The 14,184-nt window shown below is 34.6% G+C and overlaps 1 protein-coding gene across 2 annotated transcripts in view; it reads right to left on the bottom strand.

Annotated features, from left to right (window-relative positions):
* LOC150084969 (acylphosphatase-2-like) overlaps positions 1–14,184 on the bottom strand; it is a 65,260-nt gene that overhangs the window by 42,462 nt on the left and 8,614 nt on the right. For both annotated transcript variants that reach the window (XM_090375677.1, XM_090375676.1), the window contains exon 3: positions 4,438–4,547. In XM_090375677.1, coding sequence (XP_090231803.1) covers positions 4,438–4,547 — 110 coding nt within the window. The remainder of the gene's footprint in view (positions 1–4,437; positions 4,548–14,184) is intronic.

Below are 14,184 nucleotides of genomic sequence, written 5' to 3'. Positions count from 1 at the left end.
TCAGTTTTTGTTAGACATGGTGTCCTAAAAATTGTGTACCATAAAATGATGGGAAATGAATTAACAAATAATGTTAGTATTAGTTCAGTACATTAAAGCTGATTTTCAAACAATCCTCCATTTACTTCTAAACAGTTCCACTTTCTAAGGCACAGAATGAAGATTTCTCCACTAATATTTGCACATTCAGAGATAATCTTCTGCTGCAAGTAACTGCAACATAAAATTATATCTGGATTACTCTGCAATCATTCTTGGGAAATCTTGATACACAACAGATTTTAAATGTCTCCAAAGGAAGAAAGTAAGCATATCTGGTGATCAATGTAGTCCGTTGGCTACCCCTCTTCTTATGTCTAATGAAGGCCTCACTTTGCTTCTTTCCTTCAATGGTTAGAAAAATTTTCTGAAAAAATGAACTTTATTTTCAAAAACTTTAAAAAATTAAATACTTGATTTCATTATTATTTATGCAATTGTAAATGGTTTACTGAGTCCCTGAAGTACAAATTATACAAAATATTTAAACCTATTTCCTACCAAAAAGGAAGCCAATAATCTTCAAGCAAACTTGGAGATCTATTACCTGCTCAACTTTGTCTTTATAACATATATCCAAATCTGATCTGAAGCATCAACAAGAATACAATATTATTTAGTATGGTGGGCTTGACTTTTGGTAGGATATAGGCTTAAGTCTTTTGTATAATTTCTACTTCAGGGACTCTAAACCATGGTTTGATTGAAATGGTCCAAATTGGGGGTTGATAAAAATGATCAATCCACTGTTTTGATCATTTGGAAGGAGAGTATTATTAAGTAATACAAGATAATTTGAAGTTCTTGTGAGTCATCTTTCCAGGGAAGACATTCTAAAAATCAAGGACATGCCAGGGACAAACAATTTTTGGGTACACATGATTAATTCTGAGGATGTCTGATAACCTTAGCCTCGATTTCACAAAAAAAAAAAACTTTATAATGAAATTAAACAGTTTACCACTCACTTTAATTTATCTACTGTTACCTAATACTTCTTTAAAACTTGGTTAAAATTGTAATTATTATTTCCATATTCATTTCACAACTCAAATCATGTAAACAAATTCCAAATTCCACAGTATTCATTTTACACACCAATGATCTATTCAGCTCCAATACCATAACATTATTTTTTGTATCTATACTCTTTAAACAATCAGTGCTAGCAATAGTTAGCGGTAAATCTATAAATTTTAGAGCTATAATTTGAGATTGTAGAGGGTGAAACTGTGAAGTGAGATGTCTAATGTACATGGGCTTAAAACAAAAATAATCATAAGCAACAAGATTTCGAACGAACGGAGGGGTGAAATGGGAGTGGGTTTTTTTTTTTTTTTTTTTTTTTTTGGCTGATGCTGAATAAGCTTGCTTTCTTGCATCATATGCCTCTGCTAATGCTAATGCTAATGCTAAAGATTAAACAAACATTAATAAAAGCATCACAGAAGAATTAATGTTTCTTTATTTTACAAAAAAAATTCATAAATTTAAATGGGCTAAAAAGATCACTGTCCACAATCTTCAGCCATAAATGATTGGTTAAGAATATCACTGTTTACAGTATTAATTTGTCTTCAAAATGGAACAAATTTATAATCCACAATACTTTTAGAATTGCATTTTTCATAGTGTAGTCTTCCAGACTCTCTCTCTCTCTCTCTCTCTCTCTCTCTCTCTCTCTCTCTCTCTCTCTCTCTCTCTCTCTCTCTCTCTCTCTCAGAGAATACTTGAATATGATAGACTTCAACTGCCACACACACTTATTAAGTATTTCAAAAGTTTCTGTAACAGTTTTACTTAACATAAAACAACATGAAACATTTATCTGTAGTCCATGTTAAGACAACATTCACAGTAGATTAACTACTTCTTATAAAATTTGCTTCTATATTAATAGTTATATGACACTTAACTTCAAGAAATGTTTATGAGAACTTGTTGACTCAATGTTAATTATATCAATGATGACTATTCACCATGAGTATAATTAATCCTGGAGTTAAACGTAACCCCATGTACAGGATATTAATTAAAGCTCAAAGAAATCATGCCAACGTTTCCTTATAAATACAAAAATATCATCCCACTTTATGCTTCATTCAAGCTCAGCAAATATCTGACATAATTGCAAAATGACAGTCCAGAGGTTGTATAATTAATAAAGTTTTGTTTAACTTTGTTAGTAAATAACTGCATGTCAGCATTAATAAATATATATTTGAACTTGACTATGATAACCAATTGCCATATGCATATTTAGTCACAGGATTTAATGTTTTTTTTTTTGATTTGGTAGTTGTTGGCGCATCGGCTTCTGTGGCCATATTGCACCTCCCAAGGTTTTTGCAGTACTTTGATCCAAGCCCGAGGCGGGAATCGAACCCGCGACCTTTGGGTTGCCGGGGGATTTAATGTCGACATTGTACAGGGCTAAAGATAAATTTAAAGGCAAACATTTTTTAACCATAATTTGTTTATCAATATAAAAACATAATCTCATTTTGTGCTTGATTAAATAATTACTGAGTAGCATCACAATTTAAAATATTCTTCACTAACATGGTAAATTTATATTAACTTTAAAATATGCAACTCAAGATCATATTAAATTTTTTTTTTTCTTATGTTAAAAGTAAATTCGTGGTATGTATCACTGATTTTGACCAATGACTTGTATAACAGGATTATACAGATCATTTACAAGATTGTATCTTGTAAATAATCTGTGACCTCACTAGCGATCTGATTTTGTAATACTCAAGTCTCTCTCTCCTCTTACACCCATCAGCTCTACCCTCCCTACTGTACAAGTCACTTTTTGGTTCTTATTTACAAATGCAGGGGCTGATATCTGGCACTGTTAAAACATAACTGCCATTTTTAAAATTCCTATTATTGAAGCCTGCCAAAATCATTCTGAAGGAATCCCAGGCTGATTTGAATCACTGATTGCCATCTTTAACCCCCAATACCATCTTCATTTGCTAGCATACCCTCTTTTTCTTAATTGGTATTATTCAAGAATATCATAAAAAAGAGTGGGTTCAGGATGGAACTTTGAGGAATCCCAATTTATTATTATTAAATTCATTTACTGACCAAAACAACACAAGGAGTGACCATTTATAACAACTACATTTTCTGTCTCTCAGCCATCCTTCAATTCACCTCAGCAGCTTGCCCATAATCCCAATAAGCTCCTGTCTGTAGCAGTCTCCAAAGTGGGACTATGTCAAATGCTTTGATAAATGCTAAATAATGTCAATATTGTTTCCTCACATCCAACTCTCATGTGACTATATCAGAATTCTTGCACTGATTACAATATTCAGCCCACTTTCTATGGGCTAATAAGTTTTCCCAATTATCATCGTTCTTTTTCTCAGAAACAAATTCCTTAAAATTCATAAATTGGTCAAATAATCTACTATCATCGATTTTCAATTAGACAAATGATGATGATACAGTCCACTTGTGTAATACTGGGATAATACAGTCCGCTTAATGCAACCAGCCCACTGTTTTTATTTATTGTTGACCGAAGGTGCAATGCATAGAATATTTAATGAAAATTCATTTTATGATGAGATAATTTTTTAAAATTACAAAAAAAAAAACTAGGATATAAGTGTAAAATCTGCGTGGACGTCCGAGGATGCCCTAAAAACTAGGACATGTCCTCGGAAGCGAGGATGTCTGGTAACCGTAATCTAGTTTATTCTTTTCCTTTTTATATTTAGGTATGAATAAAACTCCATATCCCATTCTTAACTCTCTTAGCAAAGAATAATTCCTTATATTCAGATCTTGCCTATACAAACTTGCTTGTGGTTTTGCTACAAATCAATCTACATTTATTATATATGAAGTCGAGCCTCCCATCATTCTGTAAGTGTCCTATGCTAACTCTTCCTGTTCTATTAAGCTTTCCAACCCCTTTTCATCCATTCTGGCATCCTCCCTGTGCAATACTTTAAATGGAATAAATGAACTCATTGCTTCAATGCTGAATGTCTTAAAAGTTCAAATCTCAGTTGTACTGTCCTTCTTATACTTTCATCACAATTTATAGAAACACTGAGTGGAAATAGATGCAAAGCACAATAGTGGCTACTTTTATTTTAAAGTATACATTTGCAATATAAAAAATATTACTTGTGGTCATTCTCACTATGACATTAAAATAATAGCATTTTGGCAATAATATCTTATATATCTTATATAATATATTTTATTATATTTCTTATATATCTTATAAGTAAGATAAATACAGATAATAAAAGGCATGCTAAACAAGAGTTTACTGTGCTTAGAATAAAAAAAAAAGTTTTTGATATCCTAAATTTGCTAATATTAATGGCTCATACCAAATTAATATATATAATAAATACTCACATTATATCGATTTTGCTGGTCTCCCCTTGAATAGTTCCAACAACAGTTCCTTTGCTTGTATTCATAACCCAGCCACTCAGACCTAACTCTTTACCTTTTTCTTTTGTATACTTAAAGGAAAATTTAATAACTTTTTTTTTTTTCACTTTATCCTCCTCCAAGTTTACTTTATTTCAAAAAAATATTATAAATTAAATAAAATTCAAGAATCAAATACTTCATGTTTAAAATCTAAAGCATCTAATCTAAAATTCTCTAATTATGTTAAGCTTAGTGAAATTTAACCTTTAGGCAGCTGTAAAACTCCATTTTTGGACAGAAAAAATGTTTATGTGGTACCAGGGCCAGCCCCAAAATTTGTGGGCCTTGGGGGTTCTGTGCAAAACTTATATGGGGTGTTTTTGTAATAGTGATTTTTTAATTTTTTATTTTTTCAAATTTTACAGTAATTAAGAAATAATTAAATAATTTTATATTATACTGAACAAAAATTTTAAATACAAATAATATTAAATACATTAATCAACAATATTGTTTAACAATTGCAGTCACCTCATAAAAATAGGAATATGAATAAATAATAATAGGAACCAATAATCACACATATCGTTTAGATAATTACAAAATATTTCTAGTCTTTTTGGCTGCAAAGTCATCAATGATGTCATCCATGTCATCATAACCAATTATTTTTTGCTACATCATTTTCAATGGAAATAAATGATAGTGAAGTTAGTCTTTCCTTGGAAACACCACCTTAAATAATTTTTAACTATTTTTAGCTTGAATGGGATAATGGAATAACATAAAAATTACATTTTTAAATAACATCCTATATTTAACATCAAACAAAACATACACAGTGAGAATGAGGTATACGTTTTACTTCTAGCAATTTTCAAGTCAACTCATGCAAGTGCTCTTGGAGTGACGATAATATGGGTAGCTAGATATTAAGACAGTGGTAGGCTTGTTGATAGAAATGCGGAAAAGATTGTTATTTGATTTTTAGGAGCATTAGCAACTAAGGCCATATTGCTCCAGGATATGCGGTGGTCATTCCTGACCTTTCCGCATCCTCTGTATTTGGTGGTCACGGGCTCGAACCCCCGTCTAATCAAGACTGTGTGCTATGCACTGCTGCTCCTGTCCACCCAGCTACGGAGGCGCCTCTGCGGAAAAGAGATGGAATATTATTATTTAGACGATTTGAGCATGGGGCCCTGTTCGACAGAACTGGTTGAACATGCTTGTGGCTGGCACTGTGTGGTACAAGTGTTTACTTTTAAATTTGATAAAATTTAAGGTATTTCTCTCTACCTTTATCATTTACTAAGAGCTATTTTATATCAGATTAAATTTAAAAACACTTAAACCATGAAAAAATACAGTAAATGATTAATGTTGCTGTTAAGGTTATAGATAAGGCTCCTTGAATCTCACTACCTCTGCACCAAAACAAAAAAATAAAATAAACAGATTTTAAATAAACAAATTAGATTTTTACGTTTATTTTATTTTTTTTGTTTTAGGGGTGGTGAGGTTCAAAGGAGCAAAACATCACTGTGTCCTACCTATAACCCTAACTGTTTTGGGATATAACTTAAGGATTTAATTTTTGTTTTGAAATTTTATTGAATTAAATCGGAATCATGACTCTGACCAGAGCAGCAAAGCAAAAGGCTCAAGCTAATGGGAGTGCTGTGGTTCAGGGGAGAACTGAGGGGGGCAGTTGCCCTCTGAATCACAGTCTTTTAAAATGCACTGTTTGCTTGATGTTTGCGGAGCAGTCGGGTACGGGCCATGATACTGCCAAGGGGGATGTCTTTGTGTGTGCACGATGTAAGGAGTGCAAGGAAATCAGGCAATAACTCAGCGTTGTTATGGGCCTTTATGAGAGCTTGAAGGACAGGGCAGACGCCCTCGAAGGAAATAAATTGAGGGGCCCATCAAGCTCTCAGCTGCCCACATCAACGCCAGAGCTTGCACTTGGTCATCAGGCAACACAGAGGCAGCACCCTAGGCAGAATGCGCTGGTCCCACAGGAACTAGTAGTTGTTGGTGACTCTATTGTCAGGGAAACGGGGAACATGCTTTGTAAAAAGGATAGGTGGAATAGGACCAGGGTATGTCTGCCAGGGGCAAAGGTTGATGACGTTGTAGAGCGGATATCATCTTTTAAGGGCACAAAAGGTGATATAGTTGTACACGTTGGCACTAATGATATTAAGAGTAGGAGACCGGCGGAATTACTTAGCAAGTACAGGTCACTGTTGAAAAAAAGCCGTGAATTAGGGTTGAATTTGAAAGTGTCTGCAATTCTGCCCAGACACGATAGGAGGGAGTATATGATGAGAGCCTTGTCGATCAATTCGGCCCTGGAGGGATTGTGCAAGGCTCAAGGGGTAGAATTTTTTTCAGCCTGGACTGTACTTGTTAACAGGAGAGATTGCTTCTACAGGGATGGGATACACTTAAATAGAAAGGGTGCAAGAATTTTTGCTGATGCTGTCGAGGCAGTGTTAGGTGGGTCGGAAAACTGCTAGTTGGGGGGGATACAAGGACTAATAGATAAACAGTAGCCACTAGCAGAGGTGGAAGTGATTCTTGCACTGCTTCTATTGAAATGAGCAGAAGCCTGAAAAACAAGATGCAGGATATTTCAGAGACTGCTGGGAGTCATTGCGGTACAAGTAAACACATGGGTTGTGTTAGGGTAGCTAAGAATAGAAACAGGTGCATGTATACCTGCGTGTACACCAATGCTAGGAGTTTGGTAAATAAATTTGATGAATTTGAGATATTGCTCAAAACATCAAAGGCAGATATTGTTGGGATATCAGAGACGTGGTGTCACACAGATATAAGTAATGCGGAACTGGAATTTGGGGAATACAATGTGTCGCTTCTTGATTAGACCGGGGTTCGAGCCCGTCACCACCAAATATGGAGGATGCGGAAAGGTCAGGGAATGACCACCGCATATCCCGGAGCAATATGGCCTTAGTTGCTAATGCTCCTAAAAACCAAACAACAACAACAACAACAATACAATATGTATAGAAAGGATAGACAGGACAGCAGGGGAGGAGGGGTTATGCTATTAATTAAGAAACACATAAAGTCCAAGGAAGTGAAGCCAGTCGACATCGATGGACAGGGCAGTGTCGAGTCAGTTTGGTGTGACATAAGCATAGGGAAATCAAAATTGAGAGTAGGAGTGTGCTATAGGCCTAATGACTCTGATGAGTATAATAAGATATTGTACAGGGAAATACAGTGGGCCAGTAAATCAGAGAGTCTTATAATGGGGGATTTTAATTTCCCAGATATTGACTGGAATTTGTGGGTTGGTCACTCGCACACTAGCAAGGCTTTTGTGGATTTATTGGATGATTGTTTTCTTCACCAGCATGTTCGGGAGGCAACTAGAGGGAGTAATACTCTTGACAGTGTGTTGAAGTGGGATTTACTCAAGGAGGTAACTACCATCAGAGGTAAAGGGAAGGGTTTTTGTATTCGTAAAGGCGACTATGATGGTCTGAGACAGTATTTAAATTCTATACAGTGGGACCAACTGATGATGTTACCAACAGCAAACTCAAAATGGGAAGCATTCAAGGAACTAATCTTGGAGGCTACCAGGCTTTACATACCAACTAAGAAATATTGTTCACGGTTTAGGCCTAAATGGTTGTCAGATGAACTAATGAGACATGTGGCAGAGAAGAAAAATGCATGGGATACATACAAATTAATGGGTGACATGGAAGCCTATGATAGATATAAGTTGGTCTGTAACCAAGTCACAAAGGAGATTAGGCAGGCAAAGGCAGACTACGAAAAATCCTTGGCAAAGGATGCAAAGAAAAACAGAAAAGAGTTCTTTACATATTTAAACTCAAGAAGGAAAGGGATGAATCAGATTGGTCCACTGGATATTGATGGTTCAACAGTTGAGGAGCCTGCTCAGGTGGCTAACAATCTAAACGAGTATTTTGCATCTACATTCACGCATGAGGAGTTATTCAGGAAGGAGAATGATGTAGGTAAAGTAAACATTGGCAGTGAGCTGGATGATTTTGTAATAACTGAGAGGAAAGTGGAGGAGAGATTGTTGAGGATAAACATAAAAAAGGCACCTGGGGTGGATGGGATCTATCCAGTTATATTAAAGGAGGCAGCAAAGGAAGTAAGCAAACCCCTAGCCATAATTATGAGAGCTTCTTTGGACTCAGGGGAGGTACCCATAGACTGGAGATGTGCAAATGTAACCCCAATTCACAAAGGAGGATCAAAGGCTGACACAAGTAATTATAGACCTGTTAGTTTAACTTCTGTTCCAGGTAAATTAATGGAGGCACTGGTTAAAGAAGCACTGCAGGATCATCTAGACAAGAATTCAGTTATAGCTCAGACGCAGCATGGTTTTGTTAAGGGCAGGTCTTGCCTGACCAATTTGATTGGATACTATGATGTAGTCACAAAAGAACTGGATGCAGGGAATAACTTTGATATTATATACTTGGATCTTAGAAAGGCTTTTGATACTGTTGCACATGGAAGACTGCTACACAAATTGGAGCAGTGTGGCATTGGAGGCAAATTGCTGCTATGGATAAGGGGATGGTTGAGTGGCAGAAGACAGAGAGTGGTAATCAATGGACACTGCTCAACGTGGACTAATGTTATTAGTGGAGTTCCTCAGGGTTCAGTGTTGGGTCCGTTGTTGTTTTCGGTGTTTATGAATGATATTGATGATTGGATATCAAGTTTAATGTCCAAGTTTGTAGATGATACAAAGGTTGGCAGGGTTGTTAAGGATACTACTGACGCTATGCTGCTGCAACAGGATCTGGAAAGGTTGAACAGATGGGCTGAGAGGTGGCAAATGAAGTTTAACATTGACAAATGTAAAGTACTACATATGGGAAACAGTAACCCCAGAGCAACGTATCAACTCTGCGGTACTACACTGACAGTGGTGGAGAATGAAAAGGACTTGGGGGTAATTGTGCAGGCAGATATGAAGTTCTCTGAGCAGTGCAGACGAGCTGCAAGAGTAGCTCATGGTGTCTTGTCAATGATATACAGGAATGTTTCTAGCAGGGATAAGGAGGTGATTATTCCCTTGTATAAGGCAATGGTTAGGCCACATCTTGAGTACTGTATACAGGTCTGGAGGCCTCATTTCAAGAAGGATGTAGAGCTGCTGGAACGGGTACAGAGAAGGGCAACAAGATTAGTGAATGGAACAAAGGGTTGCTCTTATGTAGAAAGGCTTAAGTTTTGCAAATTACAGAGTCTGGAGACTAGGCACCGGCGAGGTGATCTGATAGAGGTGTATAAGGCTTTGAATGGTTTGAGCATGCTCAATGCCAATGGGATTCTTCATCTTGCTCAGAATAATCCCCTCAGAGGGCATAAATTCAAATTGAGGAAGGACGGATGTCGGATAGATGTGCGGAAATTTGCCTTTGGCCAGCGGGTGGTTGGTTGGTGGAACCGACTTCCATCACTTGTTGTTGAAGTTGATAGCCTAAACAAATTTAAAGCTCAACTGGACAGGTATTTCGAACGAACGGAGGGGTGAAATGGGAGTAGTGTGTGGTTTTTTTTTTTTTTTTTTTGGCTGATGCTGAATAAGCTTGCTTTCTTGCATCATATGCCTCTGCTAATGCTAAGAGAATTAATTTGCTTTTTTTTTTTTGTGGTTTAAGCATTTTTAAAATTTAATCTGAAATGATTTAATCATGTTTTCATTCCCCATAATAAACAGATATTTTATAATTCTATTGTCGTATCTTCCTCATGTCTTATATTTTACTTCGGCTAAATTAAATTACTGATTATATCTTTTACGTTAGGGCTGTCAGTTTCAAGCCACTTGAGGGACTGCACTGAAACTTTGATATTGACTCATACGCAGTATTATAAAAAATACATTTTTTCTAAAATATTGATACAAAACAATGATTAGGTCTATGAAACACAAGTACAGTAGAATGTCGGTTATCCAGAAGAATTTAAAAGGTTGATATTTCTTCTTCTTATTCTTTTTTTTTTTTTATTATGTTAACAGTGTACAGTAAGCGCCAGTTATAGTGATCATGTTTGCAAATTGAATTTTGATTATAATAAGTGAAAGAATGAGTTTATTACCTGTTTATAACAGATTGAAAAAGCCCAATAAACCAAAAACTGCTAATTGTTTTTATTGTTTATGGTCATAACCACTAGAATTCTATGTGAGATTCAGAAGTGTGCTTTAGAAAAATATCACAGAGACTACTGGGTTTTCTCGGAAACCATGAGTGAATTTCAGATTAGTTTAGCTCCAGTAAGAATAATATCAGCCCGAAACTGCACGATTTATTATTTTTCTCAATTTTTAATGGTAAAATGTGAACGAAAAGAAAACAAGTAGTTTTAACATTGCAACAAAAAATGTAAATTATTAATAGAATTAGAAAAGGGAAAAATTTAGGAAAAATCTCTCAAGAGTTTAATGTGGAGACCTCAACAATTTATGACATTGAGAAAAATTCCAATGCTATAACAAGATTTGTGTCGATTATGGATAGTGAAGGAGGATCTAGAAGGAAAAAGACTTATGTCAAAACCTGAAAATGCCACTTTAGAGAGGGCACTTTTTTCTTTTTTTTTCCTTCAGAAGCGAAGTTTATGCGAATTATGCGAACCAATGTCTGGCCCAACGTTGTGTGAAAAAGCATTGGATTTTAATCGAAAATTAGGAGGTAATGAAGATTTTAAGGAAACAAAAAGTTGGCTGAGAAATTTTAAACTGAGACACTGTATACATGGACTAAACCAGTGGTTTTCAACCGTGGTGCCACAACAACATTCCAGGGGTGCCAAGTAATTTGGGTTTAAGTTACTTAAACTTATTATTATTTTTTAATTTATATGTTTATTTCGTTATAAAAAGTTGTACAGAATCTTTTTAATTCTGTGGTGATCTATAATTGATGTTTACTTAGTACCTCTATATAAAGAATAAAATTATATACTGTATATATATATATATATATATATATATAATTTGTATTATGAAATGTAATTTTTATAATTATATTATTGTAATATATATCATATAACATATATATTTTTTAATATTTTATATATATATATATATATATATATATATACAGAGAGAGAATCGAATCTAGCAGGCAGAAAATTGAGTAGGGGTGCCACAAAATAAAATAAATTACTTAAGGGTGCTGTTATTAAAAAAAGGTTGGAAACCACTGGACTAGATAGACATTCAAGGGGAGAAACTTTCTGCATATGAATCGGCAGTGGTGTCCTTTAAAAATAAGTTCACAAAGCAAATTACGACAAAGAAAATGTTTATAATGTTGATGAGATGGGATTATTATGGAAAGCATTACCGAGAAAAACCCTAGCCACTAAAAGAGAAATGCCTGCACGAAATTTTAAGATGAGAAATTTAGCGAGTTACAATTGCTATGTATGCAAATATCATTGGGACACACAGATTGTTCGGGCTCATTATCGGTAAGTCAAAAAAACCGAGAGCATTTAAAAATATTTATAATTTTCTTGTTTTGTATAAAAATCATAAAAATGCCTGAATGGATGTTTCTATTTTCTGTGATTAGTTTATTTTTTTATTATTATTTTTTTAAAGATTTATTTAATTAATCTTAATTATTTAATTTAATCATAAAGTAAGATTAAATTTATTTAATCCGGTAAGATTAAATAAATTTAATTTATTCCTGTAAGATTAATTAAATTTATTTAATCTTACCGGAAAAATTATCTGGAAAATTTTCTGGTTCGATTATCTGGAAGAGGTCTGACCAATTATTCTGCATAACTGACACTCTACTGTACATGAATAACAATTAGTATTAGTAAAAAATTATGTAAGGAAACAAGCCTATGTAGCATTAGCCAACAAAAAAAAATAATAATAATAAATAAATAAAACAAAAAATAATTCAAATTTAAATTAAATTACAAAATAAGACAGATTAGTGTAACCCATGTCACTTTCCTTCACTTCATTTACCAATTTCTTTCAAGTATTTATTCAATCCCTTGTTAAATTTAGATAAACTTCCAAAAGATTAGATGAGAGTTCTACTTTTGACACTCACTCTCACTCTCTCTCTCTCTCTCTCTCTCTCTCTCTCTCTCTCTCTCAGGGTAACTTGGGAATTTTTTTTTTTGGCTGGTGCAGCATAAGCCTTAGGCTTCCTTGCACCATATGGCTAATAATAATAGTAACAGTTAACACTCTTTATACTCATAAGGTTCAAAACCATTTATTTAAGTTTAATACATTTTATTAGCTTTCATGTGAAAGTGATTTAAAAATTACAGACAATATTTAGTACGCAATTTTTATAAATGCATCCTCAATGACATTCACTACATTTTTTAAAGAGGAGGTCAGAATTATCACATTTTAAGAAACAGAAGAATACACTCATGAACTTCACAAAACCAACTGGAGGGCTTCATGTACTCTATGGGCCAACAGTCGAGAGGTATGAGGTAAAATATCATACCTCTGAAAACTATTCTGATTATTACTGGGACTATAATATATATTCTGCCTAATAAATACTAATATTCATTACATAATAATTATCAAAACACCGATGATCACTATCAGTTCTATTGTTCAAGAGAGGTATGCTTATCAGAACCCTCTTCAACAATTTTGGAATACCTAGTTGAGCAACATGCTTTCACAGATCTGCCCATTTTCTACAACTTACTTATCATTATTTGCCTTGTGTTTACATAAGAGTCATCTTTCTTGGTGCCCTTGCATGTAGCATAGTGGATATAATCACCATCTCTCCCACAACAGAGAGAAAAGGCCTGGGTCCAAAACCTGTCAATAACACTAGTAATTTTTATGGGCTTTTTCACAAAGTGGTTGTAAAAAAGTCCGAATCAGCCTCGGGTAAGAGTTTCATAGTTTTTTCCTCTTAGAAACTCAGGTTTTTCAATGAAAAAATAGGCAAATCAATCACAGAATATATGCAATTTGCAGACACAATACATTGTTGCCTTATTGCCAAAGCAACTAGTGCAATGAGGCAAATGTACATACAGAGTGAGTGAAAGTGTGTACATGCATGTATGCACACTCTGACTCTTTCTTGGTTAATAAACATGATTACTTTTCAGAACATATCACAGAGCTCTGTTCATACAGAGTAATCCTCTTGCTGCAGAATTTTGCTAATACTTGTATTAAGGCACAAATGACAAGAAAACTGTTGGCAGCATACTTAATGTCATGGAAATCTGGCCAATTAAAATTGATACTGGAATTAGCTACACTGAAGTCTAGGCAGAGTTGAACGTCCATATGTAAACATGCATTGTAATGTGTCCTCCATAAAGAATTCAGTTTCCTAGTGGTTTTTAGTTTGTCAAGGCAGGCACACTTATTGCAGTGCACCTCCCCCTTTAGCATGCTCCATAGAAAAAGGAATGAAGTGGAGACAAATGTGGAGATCTGAGAGGCTATACACTTTTGCTGATTACTCTGACCTTGAAAAAGCTTTAAATTTCTGTTAAATCTAAATATGATGTGTGACAGGCAGGCAGTGTCATTCTTTTAATTGAGCAGAGCAGAGATTTATCTGACAAACTCACGTACACTGCTAGCAATTTTTAAGTCATTTCAAACATTAATAAAAGAATTATTAGCAAAATTCTTGGTACTGTAGTGAG

Source organism: Mastigoproctus giganteus, chromosome 6, assembly GCF_048544385.1.
Source record: "Mastigoproctus giganteus isolate SK-2022 chromosome 6, ASM4854438v1, whole genome shotgun sequence".
NCBI lineage: Eukaryota > Metazoa > Arthropoda > Arachnida > Uropygi > Thelyphonidae > Mastigoproctus > Mastigoproctus giganteus.
This window is presented reverse-complemented; position numbering and strand designations above follow the sequence as displayed.